Here is a 21,729-nt window from a genome sequence, read left to right on the forward strand (position 1 = left end):
CCCCAGTGTGAAAGGTGTCCAACTTAGATTTTATGAGCTGAAGGGGGGGGGGGGGGGGAAGGAAAAAATAAATAAAAAATCGGCCTAACATATCGGGCCAAAGAAATCGGCATCATATATCGGCCATCGGCCACCACGATTTCTAAATATCAGCATCGGCCAGAGAAAAACCCATATCGGTCGACCTCTAGTAAAAACTTTAGCCAACAATGTGTTTAGCTATCTCTCTCCTGCACAAAGATACCATATGCCTTAGTCACTTGCTGGGAACATGGCACAGCTGAAAAATTTGGAAGAAAAATGTAAAATACAACACATAAGTGTAAATTCAGTGATGGGTTTCATAAAAAACATAATGGCTTGGTAAAACCTGTGTCCAACAATATGTTCAACTACCTTTCCCATGCACAAGGTTATCATATAAGTATTATTTAGTGGGAACATGGCAGGTCCCAGAATCAAAACACATTCTGGCTGTTAATGGCCAAAAACCACCAGGTAAAGTGAATCACCTTAAAGCAATAGTAAAATAAAACCTGCAAGACAATGGCATAATGTGCTTGTGTGCATCGCATACGAGCACATTATGAAATCCTTACCTTTGTGCGAAGCCCTCCAGCGGCATGCTGTTACCATTAACAGGGCTTCCATCTATAACCGGTTTTCCTTACAGGTTCACGTGCATGCGTGGGAGATGGGCCACAGTGCAAGTTTAAGAGATATTCACTGTAACTACAGGTAAGCCTTATTATAGGTTGAAAAAGACTTTACTACCACTTTAAGTCCCAGACCTTTTTTTCTATTTTGACATTGTCTAACACAATTGTTACCTAAATTGCACACCCCCAAAAATTACCCTGAAATATAATCAAGAAAGTCAGCTGGATAATATTATATATTAGTGTAATGATTATGTATCATAGCGGAATGGTAATGTTCAAAGTGACTGTATGCATTTTACTTTAGGAGAGCTTTGTTCCCTTTTTGATGCCACACTGCAACACACTTGGGGAAGAAAAACAGTTTGCCAAAAGGCAAGACTACTTCACGTTCTGTGATGCTTTTAGAAGATTCATATTTGTGAGTATTATTGCTTTTTAATAAGCTACACTTGGTTTTAGAAGTACTATGCCAGATATTGTTTTATTCCCCCATGATCTTTGATGTGAATACAGAATACTTTATGAATACTGTGGAGAGAAAGTGGAAGTGATCTCCTGGCTTGAGAAGTAGCTGCCCAGGATCAAAGCGCTTTTTCTAAAGAGAAGCAATGCTAGCTACCGATTGGCTGTCTAACTGAACTGGTGGAGGGAAACTGGGATGTGAAATCTACTCTGAATTTTATGGCACTTCCATGTTTCTAACGAAGACATAATGATTTGCACATCACTTCACATACTCTGTGATCTGCTTTGAAAAATAGGTTTGTGAGCATATCTACTTTTTAATACACAAAATCATAGTCTAAGCTTATCAAGCTATGCATGGTCTCATTTTCCATGTCCTCATGATATGAATGCTGTGGAGAAAAGAGGAGGAGGAGATCTCATAGCATGAGAGAAATATCTATACTAAATAAAATGATGTTGGAGTTCTCTTTTACTGATCTTTGGTTAAAGAGAGGCAATATTATCTGGTAAGTAGCCGTCCATTTGGATTGGTTTAGGGACACATTGATTTGGCACTGATCTTTTATACAAAGAAACGCAATGGTCTGTGGATGAACTTGATACAAAAGGATTGAAATACAGTTTTTTGGATTAAAAAAATATATATAGACGTTTTAGGTTTGCTTTTATTACTTTCACATTGTGTGATGTTTATACTGTACAGATATTGTAGTGTTGTATTGTAGTGTTGTATTGAAGAGTGAATCCTTCACTTTTTCAGTTATTTATATACAAGAACTAGCATGCCTAATTTTGTGGCCTCTCAGCTTCATACTCCCTTTTTACTCCAACGTGAGCATTTTAACTGTAAAGAAATTGCTTCTTTGTTGCTGTGGCACGAGGACAGTTTTGAATCCTGCCACAGCTTCAAACCAAATGCTAACAACTGTTTGCTGGCAGGCTCACTAGGAGTGCTGTAGGCTAGACAAAGGTTTAGGAGGCCTGCACTAGCCTCATCCTACATAAGATTTGACAATGATGGCATAATTGATAAAAAAAAATTACAAAATTTCAATTTTTTTTTTAAATTTGCCATATTTTAGTGTAAAAAAAAAAATTTATAAATTTAAAGTTTTTATAACCAAGCAGAATAGAATATAGCTATAACTTACACTGGGATATTTTCATAGGCATCTTCAAAGTTTTCCTGCAAAAAATAAAATAAGTCAATTATTAACACATTTAAATTTACTTAAACGCAACGTTTATTGGTTATATTAAGTGGTCTCTCAAACATGTTTTTAACATTGCTTATGAATTTCTCTTCACTTTTCTTGTGCGTTTGTCCATGTAGTATGTACTACTTTTATAATTTAAAATGGAAAAACCTGATCTTTGTCTAAAAAAGGCAACCCTACAAGGAAAACTATGGTTTGGGGTATTTTTTTAACTGTGTTTTGAAACAGATGTGTAGGCAAGATGAAAAAGGAATAGAACCAGAGGGCTGCTACAGTTCTAAGATGAAAGCAAACACCTTTCTGGGTAAGATGGATTGTGGTCTTCACTTAAAACTTTGGCTGTCTCTACCCCACGCAAAATAACTGCTTACTCAGAATAGAATCAATCACATTGGAACAGGGTTTTAAATATTAATTTAGATGACACAATTCAGTTTTGACTGCAGTTTACTATCAAAAATGTTTTCTTCTAAAAATGACTAATGCAACCTTTACTTATATTGTAAATGACTTTAAACCATTCATGAGCATTTAACATATTCAGAGAGGTTTGTATCAATTAGCTGCCATCCTGAAAAAGCCACAATTTAGGCCCCTTCCACACGGGGGAGCTCCGTTGAAGACCGCCTACTCAGAGGGGAATCTGTCCGTTGATCCCTGATGAGCAGGCAGATGGCTGGTCTGTGTCCGCTTATGCAGAGCAGATAAAGCCGGTTTTCCTCTATGGGCGATCAGATGTAAATGGATCGCCTGACCGTTTTCACCCGACTGCCACTTGATCCAATCTGCTGTTTTTAACAGACAGGATCGGATGTCAACAGGTGTTAACGAACACATGTTCGTTGACACCTGCCTCTCCATAGGAGACTGGAGGGGGTGATCGGGTCCACCTAAAAAACTGACAGGTGGACACAATCGGTCCTCTAGTGTGTAAGAGACCTAAAGCTGTAAACCTCTACAGCATACAGAACACATGGAAGCAGCAAGAAAGAGCTTCACCATAGCTGATCGGCCTCCTTGCAGTCAGACTTCGGACTCATTTACACCAGATGCAATTAGATGTGTTTTTAAATGCACAATAAAACACAGTATGAATGAAAATGCAAGAATGAATGTATTCCAATGAGCCTAGTTTACACTACTGCAGTGATTTCATGTGAGTTTTAAAAAGTACAGCATGTTGCATTTTCCACATTGAAACACAACGCGTGTAAATGCAACTTAAATAAACTGAAATAAATAAAAAAATTATTTCCAAAAATTCACCACAAATGCACTGCAGTCACATTAAAATGCAACGGCAAAACGCACAGCCATTGTACCCCAATCAACATAAACAGGACTGCTTGCACATCTATGCATGGAACACTTGTGCATCCCATGTGGGCAAACATGTGAACGGGGCCTTAAAGTGAGGGGTGACTGCTCCAAAGTAACAGGTTACATTCTAAATACAGATGTAACATACAGTATAATATGTTGCAAAAGGTGAACATATCCCTTAACCGCTTCCCGATCGGCGCGCCGACGTACGTCGGCAGAATGGCACGGACAGCAAATTGGTGTACAGGTACGTCCATTTAAAATTGCCACCGTGCCATCGCGTGCGCGCCGCCGGCATCGCGTGCACATGCCGGTCGTGACCCCCGCGAGTCTGGTCACGGGTACCGCGGACTCAATCGCCGCGGGTGTACTCGCGATCGTCTCTCGGGGAGGCTGAACGGGGAGATGCGGAAGTAAACAGCATTTCCCCATTCTGCCAAGCAACAAGTGACACTGATCTCTACTCCCTGTGATTGGAGCAGAGATCAGTGTTCACTAACACACAGCCATGCCCACCACAGTTAGTAACATGCCCCTAGGACACACTTAACCCCTACACTGCCAGTGTCATTTACACAGGAATCAGTGCATTTCTATAGCACTGATTGCTGTATAAATGACAATGGTCCCAAAAATGTGTTAAAAATGTCCGATGTGTTCGCCATAATGTTGCAGTCACAATAAAAATTGCTGATCGCCACCATTACTAGTAAAAAAAAAAAAAATGATTAATAAAAATGCCATAAAACTATCCACTATTTTGTAAACGCTATAACTTTTGCGCAAACCAATCAATAATCGCTTATTGCGTTTTTTTTTTTTAACAAAAATATGTAGAAGAATACGGATCGTCCTAAACTGAGGGAAAAAAAGTTTTCTTTATATATTTTTGGGGGATATTTATTATAGTAAAAAATAATGCATTTTTTTCAAAATTGTCGCTCTTTTTTTGTTTATAGCGCAAAAAAAAAAAACGCAGGGGTGATTAAATACCACCAAAAGAAAGCTCCATTTGTGGGAAAAAAAGGACATCAATTTTGTTTGGGAGCCACGTTGCACGACCACACAATTGTCAGTTAAATCGACGCAGTGCCGAATTGCAAAAAGTGGTCTGGTCTAAAAGTGATTAAAAAGGTACAACATTTGATCATGCAGGAGGTAGAATTTCCTGCTCCGAGTAAGGAGGGTATGACTGAATCAGATATGCCCCTATCCTGGGTTTGAACAGCAAGGCCGTTACACCCAATGACTAAGAAACAGTACTAGTAAATCATGTCTGTCTGGAGCAGACCATGGCCTTTAAGCAGGGTTTGGCTTTTTCTTATGAGGTAGGAGCATCTTTCCCCTACTAAAGCCATTGCCCAAAAAGGCATTCACCGTCAAAAGGAACGCGCCAGAGAGGTCTTACAAGCAGCCTCAGCAGAGCTAGCTTTAAAGATGAATTCTAGGTATGGATATTGTTACAATGACCCAGCTTTGACCAAAGTAATTATGCATATACCATAGCTGGCTCATCCTCATAGGATCTGGAAATAACTGTAGAAGGCACAGCTTCTCCAGAAATCTCCTCCGGCCTCCGAGTCCTGTGCCAAGCAGCTGCAATGCAGCGTAAAGTGGTTGTAGACCCACTACAAAAATAAATAAAATTAAAAAAAGTGCAAGACAAAAGGCATGATGAGCTAGTATGCATAGCATACTAGCTCATTATGAAATACTCACCGCAGATCGAAGCCCCTGCTGCGATCCCTGCACACTGCTCTGACTGGTGACATGGCTTCCGGAGTTATTTCTAGGTATCGCAAGCTCTGACGTTGTAATTAGCCAGAGCCGCGATGACGTCACTCCCGCACATGCACCCGGGAGCCGCTGGTAACGGCACGTCAGCTGAAGCAATGGCTCAAACGAGCTGTTGCTCCAGTGTGCATGTACCGATGACGTCGGCACATGCCGATACAGGGAATATCGCCTAAACCCTGCAGACTTACCTGTAGTAAAAAGTTGATTGTAAGGGTTTACAATCACTTCAACACAGGTCATCACTCAGTTGTGACATCATCACCCTGCTTCTCCAAGTCATCCAATTAGAGAAAATTTTGCATTCATTGAGAATATGTAAAAGCATTCTCTGAATGTCACCCCTGTTCAGTGAGCAACCGCCTGTGTTCACAATTCAGTAGTGTAGACACTCAGCACAGGACCCAGAAGAACATGGTTTAGCTTCTGGGTTGTGTTAATCGTGTTCTGCGGGCCAGTAAGGTGCCCTTAAAAATGCTCTGATGAATAATGCTTAAAACTAAATCACCAACACATTTTTCAAAATGTGCACATGCAAAGATTAATATTCCTTCATAAAAAAGATCATGACTAATTATTTTTAATGGAAAGAAGGAAAGATCACAAAAAAAAAAAAATCAGAACTACCGATATTACAGAGTATTTTGTTATAGGGCAAGCTCCCTCAAATGAATTTGTATGAATATTCAAATTAAATCCTCCTTTGCATGTCTATTTGCCACGACAGAGGGACATGGTTGTGCCTTTAGCTCTACTTATAACCTGAACAGTCAAAGTGAATTAGGCCCCTTTCACACTGGGGCGGAGCGGCAGTAAAGCGCCGCTATTTTTAGTGGCGCTTTACCGTTGTTTTAGCGGCGGTCTGCGGCTGCTAGCGGGGTGGTTTTAACCCCCGCTAGAGGCCGAAAAAGGGTAAAAACCGCCCGCAAAGCGGCGCTTTGCCGGCGGTATAGCCACGCTGTCCCACTGATTTAAATGGGTAGGAGTGGTTTAGGAGCGGTGAATACACCACTCCTTTCACCGCTCCAAAGATGCGGCTAGCAGGACTTTTTTCACCGGCCCCTCGGACTTTCACACTGGAGTGAAAGGGGCCGGTTTTTTTCAGGCACTACACAGGCGCTATTTTTAGCGCTGTAGTGCCTGAAAACCGCCCCAGTGTGAAAGGGGCCTAATGCTTAACTGAGTCACCGAGTCAACTACACATTTTTCAAAGTGTGAACACGCAAAGATTCATACTTCGATTCTTACTTAAAAGCAATCATGACTAAATATTTTTAATGGAAAGAAAGTCATATCACAAAAAATCTGAACTATTATTGTGTAGATAGTTATAGGGCAAACTCCCTCAAATTATTCAAGATATATTAAATTAAAAACATACACAAGATTTTTTGCTTGCATGTGATTTTATGATTGAGGTTCGCACAACTTCATCCTATTCACTTAAGCGAAGGTGACCAGCTTTTCAAAATGAAACCTAGGGACACTAACTACAACCACTTTGATCAGGGGTGGAACGCTCATGGTATGACGAATAGTAGGTGTGGCAACATTGTGCTACTAGTACTACGGGCATAAAAGGTTACGATTAAATAAAACTTTAGCCTACTCTGCTCAAACGTGCATAATGGAAATACTACAGGGGTCAAAAATAGTGCAGGTTGGAATGCCTTCTAAGTAAAATTCCCCCTCCTCCAAATACAAACCCCCACTTCCCATAACAAAACCATCTCCAGTACAAATTTCCCCCTACCTCCCTGAATTGTACTTGGCACTGCAACGCCATGGGGGAGATTTACTAAAGCAGGTGCACATTTGGTGCAGCTGTGCATAGTAACCAATCAGATTCTAGATTTTTTTGTCAAAGCTTATGCCAGCCATACACGGTTCGAATTTCAAAATTTTCTTTTGAAAATCGGATCCAAGAATTTTCGTACGAATTTCGCACCATTAGTGGGCTGCAGCAATGGCCGATTTTTCGCAATTGAATTTGAGGAATCAGACATATTGGAAATTTTTTGAAAAACGAACAATTTTCTAATCAGTGATGGGAGAATTGTGCGAGAAATGTAATAAGAAAAAAATGTGCATGTGCAAGAAAAGAACATTTACGGAGAGAAAGGATTCCCGGCCACGAAAATTCTTTTCTGTAGCAACATGAGATGAAATTGAAGGCTTGGTCGGCCGAATTTCAAAAATCAATGGTGGCACCATCGGATCACAAAAAAAAAAAAAAAACTTTCTGATTTGGAAAAGAAAATTTGTTCGAAATTCAACCATGTATGGCCAGCCTTAGTTGAAAAAGGTGAAGTTAGAAGTTGATTGGATACTATGCACAGCTGCACCAGATTCTGTGTGCACCGGTTTTAGTAAATCAGCTCCCATGACTGCCTACATTTTATTTCTTCCATATGTGACTTAGCTGTAGTTCTTAGAATACATGGGCAGCAAATGGGAAATCATGACAATACATTAGCAATTATGAGAATATGCAGGCATACGATGGAGACTTGGAGTTTTGAGGGGACTCACCATGGGCTGGTCAGGTAAGAGGAGGGGGTTTTAATTTTGGGATTCAGTAATGAGTAATGCAGAGTTCAGTAGTAACGCAAAGTTCAGGGATTGTTAGTAAGTAACAGAGTTCAGGGATCAGTAGTAATTAATGCAGACTGCAGAGGTTGGCAGTAAGTTCAGTTCAGAGGTCATGAATAAGTAATAAACAGTTCAGGGATAAGTATTATGTAATGCAGAGTGCAGGAGTCAGAAGCATTTTAAGTGATATTAAAGTAAAAAAAAAAATCTCATACTTGCCTTCTCTGTGCAGTGTTTTTTCAAAGAATGATCTTCTTCTTCTTGGGTCCTCCACCGGCACTCCTTGCTCCTCCCAAGCACCCCCCCCCCCCCCAAAGCAGCTTGCAATAGGGGCACCCAAGCAGGCTCACTCCCAAGCCGTGGCCATTTGTCCATTCACACACAGAGCTGTGGCTTTGCCCCGCCCCTTCCCTCACTGGCTGTGATCGACAGCAGCCACGGCTCTCATGCACATCGCCTGAGGAAGATCGGGCTCAGCCAATTATTATGGGGGGCTGCTACACAGTTCAGTGGTCATGAATAAGGCAGCATCTATAGAGATCAGCAATAATGCAGAGGGCAGAGGTAGCGCAGAGGAGTATGTAATGCAGAAAGCAGGGGTCAGTAGTAAACAACACAGAGGCCAGTAGTAACAGTAGTAGAACAGTTAAGGAGTCAGTAGTAATGCACGGTTACGGGGGGGTCTGTAGTAACACAGAGGGCAGAGGTCAGTATTAAGTTTGAGTTCAGAAGTCAGTAGTAATGCAGAGGACTTAGATCAGTGGCAAGGCAGAGGGTAGAGATTACTGGCCCACACAGTTACAGGAAACCCATGGGTGCAGTGCCCTGTCACTTCTGCACCCCTTCTTGCTGCAGGTTCACTGGCCCTCACACTCGCACACAGGCAGCCACTGGATTCAGCTCTCTGTCTATCCTGCACCCGTTCTCCCTAGGCCCCTTTCACACAGGTGCCTCATCTAAGTGGAATCGGTTTTGCTCAGCATGGGATCTCGCCACTGATCCCCGCTGAGCAGACAGATGACAGGTTCGTGTTTGCTCCGCTATGCAGAGTAAACATGGACACAGTCCTGCTCCCCTCTATGGTGAGATCAGATGGAAACGGACCACCTGTCTGTTTCCAACCGATCCGATGGATGGATGGGGAATAGGACCACCATCTTTCCGTTTTTGGTAGAAAAAACTGAATTGGATAGCAGCGGGTGTCAGCGGAAACGTGTTTGTTGACATCCACCGCTCCAGAGAAGAGACTGGAGGGTTTGATCAGGTCTGCCTGAAAAACTGAGAAGCGGACCTGATCGGACGGCCTGCATGAAAGGGGCCTTATTCTGCACACAGACAAGCAATGTGACAACTCCTTATCTAACTCCTCACCTTTGGTCACATCTTTACAAGCCAAGAAGCAAGGAGACTGCACCTGCACACCAATTACACCTTGAAGGCAGGGAGCCAATGCATTCTCCTCTCTCTCTCCTCCAGGCAGCTGACATGAACAAAGCAAGACTTCAGTCAGATTGCTCCACAGTGCTTCTGGGCTGGGGATGCCATGATTAAAATGGGTACACCATATTTAAAGTGAGGACTAAATCTGGGATATTTTGCATGTGTGGTCGGTTTCCTCAAAAAAGGGACTGTCCCTGTAAACCAGGAGCATCTGGTCACCCTAACTTAAAATGGCCATACGCCGATTGAAGCAGGGAACGGACAAATTTCGCTCAGTATGTGAAGGTCTCTAGTTTACAGAAGTTATTGTTTGATAGACTTCGGTCGAAGGGAGTTTTACATTCTGCATTTTTTATGAGCCCAAACTATCTGCCCCTGGTTGCCCATAAAAATTTAATCTTCTCCTCTGAGATACAGACTTGTATGAATTTTCAGTTAGACAAAAGCAGCCAGTTCCTGATTCTATTTTATTGGTGTATTAGGGGCGTGGCTAGCCGGGAACGAAGATGGACGCCTAATTCCTCAGCTCGTCAGCCGGGAGCTATCACCTCACGACACAGGCTGACATCATAGACCCATCCGCGGCTATCCCACTCGGTAACGACCAGAGAAAATGATGAGCTCATCTCCGAAGAGACTCACCGATCGTAAACCTCAGAAACTCACTGAGTTTGCGTACAAGCCGGCGGAGCGCCCCGCGCCTAGTCAAAATGGCGCTGACTGGGCCGCACGAAGCGCGGCATATATAGACCTACCAGAAGCTCCAGCGGTGGACATCTTGGACACAGGTACCCTCTCCTCACCTTCCCTTGATCAGACACCCGATCCCTTACTGGACAGCCCGGCCAAAGCCAAAATGCGGCTAGACACGCCACCACAGCGGCCTCTCCACCCCCAAATCGAGACCCAGGCTTCAGATCCCTTGTCCTCTGGCCAGGCCCTGCAATCCTCCATGGCTGCCTTCCCCACAGCGGGCCAGCCAGTGCTAGACACGACCCTAAAGGAGATGCTCCTATCCCTCCAGACTTCCTTAATGACTGATCTCTCCTCAATGTTCTCTAAAATAACCTCTGATCTACACTCATTATCTGACAGAGTGACCAACACAGAAATAGGATTAGCTGACTGTACCACTACAGTCAATGACATAATTGATACCTGTGAGGACCTTAAAGAAGAACACTCCTGGATAAAGGCCAAGCTGGCCGACCTCGAGGACAGGTCTCGCAAGGAATAACCTCAAGCTGCGAGGGGTCCCTGAAAATGTCCCCCCTACTGATTTACCACGATACGCCAAAGAGCTTATCCGTGTTATATTACCAGACATACCTCCACGCGACCTGATCATTGACCGCATTCACAGAATAGCCAAGCCACCCCACTTAGCAGCCTCTGTCCCTAGAGACGTGCTGATGCGGATCCATTTCTACCATGTGAAAGAGAGTACTATTAGGCATGAAAGAAAAATCTCATTTACCATCCCCGTATACAGGAATCCAATTGTTTCTGGATCTCTCCAAATATACCTTACAAATGAGAAGGCACCTCAACCCAATCACCAAGTCGCTACAGAACCACAAAATCCCCTACAAATGGCGCTATCCAGCCACGCTCCTCATTGCCAAAAATGGTCACACGCATGTGATCGGTGCGCTGGACAAGGGTCTAAATCTCCTCCACTCCTGGGGTGTCATAATTGAACCCCCCACCTCGGCCAACCATCAAAGAGCTCCACCTGTGCCCAATAGAAACCTAGATTTTAACAAATCCTAAATGCCGCCTCACCTACTACTATTCGGCCATTGTACGATTTATTACCTCCCGAGAGCTTTGATCCACTGACACTTCACCTTTCGTCTCCTGGATATCCGAACTGTTCAACCCCTGTCTGGAGGCTTTGTTTAGTGCTACTTGCACCCCTCCAACTGGTTTTCTTTTCCTTTTTTTCTTTTTCTTTTTTATTGTTTCCATTGTAAGATTATACAAATCTCCCAATCCCGAGACGTCTGGAGGACAAAAATAATCGTATCATTAAGATCTACTAGTATCACCACATCTTACCCTCTGCCTTTTTTTCTGTTCTCTTTGTATATAACCTGCACAGTATTGCTCTATCCACAGCTTAGAGACCACTCGCACTTCCGTCTCCTTGGACTGTCAACTTCCTTGCCTGGACCCTTACAGCATTCGATCATTGAAGAGACCGCCTAAACATGAGTGATTCCACTACCCTATTCCACTACCTGCTCGCCATCTCATACACACGATGCCTCTAACCATTGTGTCGCCCAAACGCCAATGGTTTAAACCATCCGGCCAAACGCCACTCACTGTGGAGAACTGCCTCAGACCTCCGTAGTGACATTATTTGCGTACAAGAAACCCACCTACTGCCAGTGGATACCCCACTCTGTAAAAATTACTTATTCCCTCATGTCTTCCATGCCACTCATGCCACCAAATCTAGAGGAGTTATGACTGCTGTCAAACACACAGTTGATTTCCAACTTCTGAATGCCATATCGGACCCAGACGGCAGATACCTCATCCTTACCTGTAACATCAATTGATAGACCTATACGCTCCTTAATGTTTACACCCCTAACTCCCATCAGTTGAGATTCCTCCACAAGGTACTCCGAATCGCAAAACCTGCCCAGAAACACCAATTCATAATGTGCGGAGACTTTAACTTGACTCCAGATCCACGGATGGACTCCACGTCTACTGCTACTAGGCTTGGGTCACCTCTAAGCCACTTCATTTCCTCTCAAGACCTTTATGATATCTGGCGCTGCCATCATGGCTCTGAACGGGACTTTACATTCTTCTCTGCCAGACACCGCTCTTACTCGAGAATAGATCTATTTTTATCTGATAAGTGGACCTTGCAAAAAATTGTAGATTCCGCAATCCACACCACGACTTGGTCAGACCATGCCCCTCTCTCTATTTCTATCGATACTTCCCATTCCACCCCCACCGCTCACCTATGGAGAGCAAACAATTACCTACTCCAAAACGATCAATACGCATCAGAAATCTTGACCCATATCACTGATTACTTCCAGTTTAACAAGAGCACTGTGTCTGACCCAGGCGTGGTGTGGAGTGCCCATAAAGCATACGTGAGAGGGGTACTCATAAAATTGGGCTCCCACCACAAAAAAAAAAAAGAGGACGCAACGTTTTGACGAATTAACAGCCCAAATATTGACAAATACTACATATTGACAGACCAATTATTGACCCTACGACAGGAACTTAGAACCTTTCTGCTCCACTCTTATGAATACCTCCAGAAGAAAGTGAAAGCAACCATGTACTCTACCTCTAATAAGGCCGGCAAGAAACTAGCGCAACGTATAAAGGGAAGACGTCTTAAGACCAAAATTACCCAACTGACCCACCCCCACACCAAAACTACCCTTAGCGACCCCCAAGACATTGCTGACGCCTTTAGTTCCTACTATAGCGACCTGTATAACCTTGCACAAGACCCCCTCACCCCACAACCCTCGCAAACCAATATTGACAACTTCCGTCAAAATCTGGACCTCCCCACATTGACTGCCGAACAATTGACCAAATTCAACGCCCCATTCACCGAAAAAGAAATTTTGGATACTATCAAAACACTGCCAAATGGCAAATCTCCAGGCCCAGACTGACTAACTGGCGAATACTTTAAACAATTTGCTTCAACTCTAGTCCCCTACTTGACTGAACTCTTTAACAACGTTGCCTCCTCTTCTACTTTTAATAAAGAATGCTTAAAAGCATTTGTGATAACTATACCTAAGCCAGGGAAAGAACAGAATGTCCCCCAAAACTTCCGCCCAATCTCATTCCCAATTTAAGATCTGAAAATTTATGCCAAAACTATAGCCCGCAGATTAATTCACATCATGCCCACACTCATTCACCAGGATCAGACGGGATTCACCAAAGGGAGACAAGCCCCGGATGCTTCCACAAGAATGCTCAGTTAATCCACCACGCAGAATCAACAGGAACGCCTTCTCTGCTTCTCTCTTTAGATGCAGAGAAGGCATTCGATTGAGTTCACTGGCCCTATCTTACCTCAGTTTTGAAAAAATTTGATTTTACAGGTCATATATTGAATGCCATAATGGCATTATACACCACTCCGGAAGCACAAGTCTTTACAGAAGGAATGCTATCCCGTCCATTTTCCATCACTAATGGTACCCGCCAGGGATGCCCCCTATCACCCCTTATTTTCAACTTAGTTATGGAACCCCTGGCTGAGCATATACGCTCTCTCCCTACTATCTCCAGAATTACAATTGGCCCAACCTCCCATAAAATTTGCTTGTTTGCAGATGATGTCATCCTGAGTCTTACGAACCCGACTTCTTCCCTGGCTGAGGTACAAAGATTAAATGGTTTAGTTCGGTCTCACTCTACAAAGTAAACGAGTCCAAATCCCTTATACTAGATATCAATATTGAGGCCACCACAAAAAATCTCTTACAAATGCAATATCCATTTAAATGTGCACCTACTCACATCCCGTATCTTGACATCCAACTATCAAGATCCCTAAAACATCTTTATGCGGTCAATTTCCCTCCACTTTTACACAATATCCAACAGACTTCGCAGAAGTTAGCAAAACATGAACTTTCATGGACCGGAAAACTCACTGCCTTTAAAATGATTTGCCTTCCCCAAATCCTCTATTATTTCCGAACATTTCCTATCCCTCTCCCTACTACATTCTTCTGTTCCTTACAAACAATATACAATAAATACCTCTGGAAGGGGAAAAAACCCCGGTGTGCACACTCAAATCTCATTAAGCACAAAACAGTGGGCGGAATAGGCTCCATAGATTTCAAAGACTACCACTCAGCAGCCATACTAGCCCAACTTCCTCACTGGATCTGCCCACAATCATTAACTCCTTGGGCCCAGATAGAACGACAAACGTTTACCAAATCTGATTTAAAATACTGGCTCCTCAGTATACCTCTGGGCACCTCCATCCCGACCTACATATCCCCGACACTAAAGGCGTCGTCCCTCGCATGGCGCAGACTAGTTAACCGTCCCCCCGAAGTACCTTCCCCTAACTTTAGTATCCCTTTAGAGACACTTACTCATTTAACCCCTGACTTACCAACTTCCCTCTGGTCCCTCAAAGGTATTCAAAATCTTCAACAATTGTACCAAGATCATCACCTCAAACCCTACTCCCAATTACAAGCCGAATATAATCTTCCCAACTCAGAGTACTTTCCTTACCTGTGCATCGGCCACTGCTTATCTAATACACCCTCCCCGTTGTATACAATATCCCCCAAAACTTAGGAGTTTCTCACCAATACAAATTCGAATATTAAAGGCATAACCCACTTTTATAACCTACTACAACACAAAAACACCTTCCTTAAGCTGGCCCCCCATCATAAATGGGAGACAGACTTTGCACACTCATACACGGATGCCCAGTGGCAGTCAGCAATAAATATAGCCTACAAATCTACAAAGTGCGCAGCACTATGGGAACTCATGCAAAAAATCTCATTAAGGTATTACCTTACTCCATCTAGAATAGCGTCCTTCCACTCCACAAATATCTGTTGGCGATGTAAATCGGAAACCGGAAACTTGTTCCACATCCTATGGGCTTGCCCTAATCTAAAACAGTACTGGTCTGATGTTTTCCATCTCATATACTTAATTTCCAATCACACTGTGCCCCAGACCCCTGCATTGGCTTTACTCAATTTGACCATTGAACAACTTCCTCAGAACATGAGATGCATCACTACGCATATACTACTTGCTGCCAGGCTCAATATCACTAGACACTGGAGATCGGACACCCCCCTCACCATAGCTTAAGTAACGGATATAGTGGCTCTACATTACAGCTACGAGTCCGTGTTGTCAATGGGTAGTGGTCAGGCCTCTAAAACCACTGCAAATTGGCAACCCTGGATAGAGTGGACCTCAGCTGTGACCAGTACTCTACGTTGTTAACCTTTGGACCAAGTCCTGAATTCTTCACCGAGCAGTACTAGATACCATTCTATATTTGTTCCTCTGATTACCCTCCTTACCAATATCCCTCAAATAACAACACTCATAAGTCTAACGACGCCTGCGGTGGGACCCCCATCGGTGTGGCACTAATGATCCCCTACGGGGTGCTACACTGGTGGGAAATCCGTTCACAATTTCTCGGGACCTCCTACTTACCCCTTTTTTTTTTTTTTATGCATTTTTGAATTGTACTATTTACTGATGTATACATGTAATAGTTCTGGGCATTTAAACCATTGTACATGTTTTGTATTGACGTCACTGTTCGACGTACAATGTTAATTGTACTTGTAACTCTCTGTAATACTCAATAAAGAATATAAAGTTGAAAAAAAAAATGTTTTATTGGTGTATTAACTTATTATTAAAGCGCCCTATAACTACTCTGCCTCCTAAACTACAAGTCACAACCAGATAGCACAGACACATCTTGCCATAAATCCCTGCAGCAGCCTGCACCTTTTCCACCAACGCCCTGGTGCTTGGATTCATATGTTTGAGAATGTTGCTGCTAGTCAGGAGGGCATGCCTACTGACAAAAATCAGACTTTACTCATTTACTGCTTAGGAACAGGACAACAGATTTTCTATATTCTATGCCACAGACTTCACTGCATTAAACTCTACAGCATTTTGGAAGGGTTTAGTATGCTCACAGCTTGGAGAGGTAAACAAGCTCACAGCTGCAGTGTAAGAACTCTTGCACATTGTACTGATTTTTAAGCATCAGCATTTTTGGACGTATTTTCTGGCATTTATGTTAGGCTCATATTCGCACTTATTTGTGCGTATTGGTGCAGAATACTGACTGAATGAGTGAAAACAATGCTACATGCCTTGCAAAATACCGCTAGACAGGTTCATAAAGTTAGTTCCCCAGAGGTTCCTGTCTTAAAGCAGAAATGTGGTGGAGGGTGGCCAGCATTTGCCATAATATGCAAGGATGCACAGCACATTTACCTCTGGGCGTGCTCTCCTCCAGCTCTGTGGGGTCTGAGCCCCCCACATCTACTTCATCCCCACCAGTACCAATACTCTGTCTTCCTTTGGGTCAGCAGGCTTTTTTCTTCAGCCATTGAGCCCTCCCCGATGATGCAAATCCTGGTCATATGCACTGGAGTTACATTATCATGGCACCCAGTTGTATTCTTGTCATTGCATTGTGTGTGCAAATAAAAAATAATAATTCCAGCTGGTTAAAGCAGAACTACACTGCATCTGAACACTACAAACCAAAAATTTTATTTAGGAGGGTGTGCTTAGCTTTTTTTTTTTTTATTAATATATTAATACAAGTAATAAGTAAATATGATAGAGTTTCCCCATTTACTAATGTAAGCAGCAAAATGATTAAAAACAGTCAGTCAATGTTGGTTGAGAAAGTGAAGTTCCACTTAAAGTAAAAAAAGTGGTAAGCACCAGCGGCCTAGTACATCCAGGTCGTACCATCCAGCACTGCAGTATCACTTGGTGATGTGGCGAGTCCTATAAGTGCAGTTCAAGCTGGTGAGGTGGCTAGCACAACTAGTGTCCCGCAGCCACCAAGACAAATACAGGGCCGTCAAGCCCATAGTGCCCTTCCTACTTCACCTATTCACTGGCCAACCCAGAATTCTTGTGGAAACAGTTGATTTTACGTCACTTGATTTTTATTTGAGGTTTTTCATAGAAGATCTATATAGATCTATTGTGAACCAGAGCAATTTGTACGATGGTCAATTCATTGCCACTAATCCCCAGTTGTCCCATGCCAAAGATTGGAGAACTATTACGGTCTCTGAATTTAAGACCTTCCTGGGCCTATCCCTCCTCATGGGCATAACTAAAAAAAGTGAGTTGCGGTCATATTGGTCCACTGACCTAATTCGCCATATGCCGTGTTCTCTGCCTCCATGACCAGGACACGATACAAGCAGATCTTGCAGATCATGCATTTCAATGACAATGAACTCTGTTGTCCTTGGGGGTGACCCCCAATACGATCGGCTCTATAAAATTCGGCCCCACGTAAACCACTTCAACCAGCAGTTTGCAACCTTGTTTACTCCCAATCAAGTTGTCTGCGTTGATGAGTTCCTGATTACGTTTTCTGGCCACTTGTTATTCAAACAGTATCTTCCTAGCAAGTGTGCCAGATATGAGACAAGTCAAGATGTATAAGCTCTGTGACAGGAAAACAGGCTATACTATCATTTTATGGTTTACGAGGGTAAAGATAGTTATGTAGAGGTGGAGAATTGCCCCGACTACACAGGTGTCACCCTTATTTCGGAAAGGGGTACCACTTGTATGTGGACAATTATTACACAAGCGTGTCACTTTTTAGTCACTTGTTTTACCATGGAATTGGCTCAGATGCCCCACCCAGCTGGAAGGATCCGAGTTCTCCCACGCCCCCGGACCTCAGGCAACATACATCAGCGGCTTGAGTCCTGCTCATCTTGTGATACAGCACTTGCAAATCAAGTCAGGATTTTAAAAAAATATATAGCTTGTCTTGCAAAACGCTCGTTACTCGCAAACCAAGGAATCACTGTATATTGACTGGAAGGAAACATTTTTAAAATAACGCCAATTCAAGTTTTCCAATCCAGTGGTCTTTGCACCTGTTGGGGAGGACTTCTCAGAAGTTTCATTTGATTTAGGGTGTTTTCCTATTACTACCAATAACAACAAAGCTGGAGACTCAATCTAAACTGTGACATATTTAAAGAATTAACATGCCTCCAATGTGGAACAAGGATTAAGAATGTATTTAAAATGCTTAGTAGTCTTTTGTGATAATTTTTACGTTGTTGCTTGAACTTCTCTACACTGGAGAAAAAAAAAAAAAGAAGATGATGTATGCTATATGTAGTATGAATGTGTGGCGTTTATAAATTTAGCCAGTAGACTGCCTAGCAGTACACTGCACTGAAAAAAGTACTCCCAGTGAGGCATTTTGTCTTGTCATGCAGTGGGACTGTGCTAAAATAGCCACTCAACGCAGTCCCACCTCATATGGTGTGAAGGGACCCTAAATGGAGCAATGCAAACAAAAAAGACATCCCACAAAAAATGTCCTAACCCTTTAGAGTAACAGACTACCGCGTTTCCCCGAAAATTAGCCCAGGTCATTTGATTATTTTGGCAACCAAAAACACAGTAGAGCTTATTTTCGGGGTAGGGTATACCATTTAATGTGCAGTCTTCTCTCCCTCTCTCCCTCCCTGCCTGTCAGGAATCCCCAGTGTGAACATAGTAAAAGTGGTTGTAAAATGCTAGAATCCTCTCTATTACAGTAGTACAGTATATAATGTAAAAGGTATGTGTTTCTGTAATCCAATTGTGTCAAATAGCTTGTTATCACTACTCAGCGCTTCAGTGACCCAGCTGAACTGCCGTCCCCACTCTGAGCACTGCAGAGGGAGGGGGGCTCCGAGATTCCCCGCTGAAAGCTGGGAGAAGAGGAGAGCAGTATGAGATCAGCTGAGCGCTGCTGTAAGGACTCAATTGGATTACAGAAAACACACACACCTTTTACATTATATACCACTATAATAGAGAGGATTCTTGCAATTTACAACCACTTTAAACTAAAGCTTATTTTTGAGGTAGGGCTTATATTGCAGCCTTGCCCAAATATCACAGCAGGTCTTAATTTACAAGGTAGGTCTTACTTTCGGGGGAAACATGATATCTACCGATCTACAACACAAATCTATGAAGAGGTATAAACACTCTACCGATAACTAACTTAATACTCAAATAGAGGTGGTCTTTACAGATGCAAAACGGATTTTATCTGGATATGTTCTATACATATTTATTTGCCTTAGCTGTTTGACCCTAATAGAGTGCATGGAAAAAAAATGTACTCATGGTTGCTAAAGGCATTATTATTATAGTTGGTGACTTGAATATGGTACTGATAGACTTGGCAGTACCTGAGCCCATCTTTCAACCCTAAGTGATTGAATGGAGAGCTATGGTGTAAATTTGGCACTGGAGGCACTCTGATCATACAGAGTATTCCTGCTTATCACATTCGCACAAAGCGTTATCAAGATTAGATGTGTTTGTTTTTCATGACAACAGATACGCTGAGCAAAGTCACTGATAACTAATACCTACCAAAGGTTGTTTCTAACCATGCTCCTCCTGGCATCCATACCTGACTCACAAGTCCTTTCTGGCTTAATGATCCAATGGCTATATACAAATGTCGGGATGATATGAAAAGTTAAATCGGCACAAAAATGATCACAAGGTCCCAGAGGGCCTCATATGGGATACCTTCAAGGCTACTATGCGCGGCTCCTATATGGCTGGAGTTCATGAACAAACAATGCAAAACTATCCACTAGGAGTCAAAAGGTATCAGAAACTGAACACCAATATATCTCTGCCCCGTCTCCCAAAAATTATCAAACCTGGAGAACACCCAAAAATTATATGCAATAGCACTTACTGAAAAGACAAAAAATTAACTACTTTACCAGCAGCATGTTTTTAAATAAGGAGACAAAAAAAAGTCACACTTTAGCTAAGCCAATTCATGAACCTTTTATTATACCAACAGTACGTGATAATCAGACATCCACCGATTGGATTTTAAATGCAGTTTTACACCAATTTGTATAAATCTAGTAAAGGCAATAGTATACCAGGTAACCAAGCCCTCATCAACTGCTGAGAAGTATATAATTCATGCTATATATTCATATATCAATATTTATATTAGGAAAAAACGACAGGACACGTTCTCCAATGCAAAAACTTTTATCTGATTGCTCTTCAAGACATAACAATAGAATTCTGCTGGACAGTTACGAGCATACCATGCTCTTCATTAGGCTTTGTGCAACAATCTGCCAAATACCTCATACTTTTATACTAACACCACAGGGTGTAACCTCACAGGTGTATCCCCTAATCCCATTGGCACTCAGAATTAACCCTATACAGACTAAATCTAAGGCAATCTATATAATACTAATACAAACTATATCTATATCATGCTAATACAAACATTTAGCTCCAAGTCGTTTCTACTACTCATCTAATTCTTCACCTCCTAACACAATGAGAATAATAATTTCCTGTACATATTTACTCTGAGAATAATCAATCATATCATCACAAGAAAAAACAAAGTGAAAAAAATAGATCTCTGTTTCTCTTTAGGCTGTCTATTTCCCTGGTCCATCTCCAAATACACTCCATGTCTCCTATCCTGTGTGGTTCCATTGAATCTGAAAAGAAACATGAAATTCACTCCAATCTTCATAAAAATAGATATAAATCGTAATCCCCATCCATTCCCTCGCAGTGCAAGGACAGTAATCTATTTATCTACCATACTTATCTTTGTTTCAGTATCTTGTCACCCCCCTCCTGTCTTTAAGTACGTCCTCCAAAACCATAAATCTCAGATCTGAATCTTTGTGTCCCTGTTGGGAGTATTATATATAACACACACACACACACACACACACACACACACACACACACACACACACACACACACACACACACACTGCAAAAATGAATATACCTCAATGAAAGTCTTAGGAGCAAAGAGCTAAATTCTAGACAACAAAATCCTAATTAACTAGAATTCAGCTACAAGCGAGTCCATTTATTCATAAATCACTTCAGCCCTGTAAATGTAAAAGAAAACTTTTTTTTTTACTATCTGCTATAAAACATATCCAATAAAAAAAAAAAATCTTCATAAATTTAGGCTAATATGTATTCTGCTACACATTTGTGATAAAACAATCCCAATAAGCTTATATTGATTGGTTTGTTCAAAAGTTATTGCGTCTGCAATCTATGGGTTATTTATATGGCATTTTTATTTTTTTTAGATTTTTTTACTAGTAATGGCGGTGATTAGCGATTTTTAGCGAGACTGTTGATTATAAAAAATGGGGCGTTACTTAAAGAAAACCCTTCCCATTTCATGCTGTCAGCAATGGCACCACAATGGCACCACCAAATGTCACAAAACCTGAGAAAGAAAATCATTTCTTAAGGCTGCATTCACACCTGAGCTTTTTTAGCTCATAAAACACCTGAAAAACACCCAACAAGCAAAATCCAATTAATTTAAATGGCCCCTGTTCACATCTGAGCATTTTGTAGCCTGAAGCAAAACACTTGAAGCTCAAAAA

At 42.1% G+C, this 21,729-nt stretch overlaps 1 protein-coding gene across 1 annotated transcript in view; it reads right to left on the minus strand.

The window, feature by feature from the left end:
* Window positions 1-21,729, minus strand: part of TTC39B (tetratricopeptide repeat domain 39B) — a 196,370-nt gene that overhangs the window by 105,274 nt on the left and 69,367 nt on the right. The window contains exon 2 of the mRNA XM_077475121.1: window positions 2,282-2,316. Coding sequence (XP_077331247.1) covers window positions 2,282-2,316 — 35 coding nt within the window. The remainder of the gene's footprint in view (window positions 1-2,281; window positions 2,317-21,729) is intronic.

This window comes from Lithobates pipiens, unplaced genomic scaffold (assembly GCF_037356315.1).
Source record: "Lithobates pipiens isolate NorthernLeopardFrog02 unplaced genomic scaffold, aLitPip1_a1.2 Scaffold_13, whole genome shotgun sequence".
NCBI classification, from domain to species: Eukaryota; Metazoa; Chordata; class Amphibia; order Anura; family Ranidae; genus Lithobates; species Lithobates pipiens.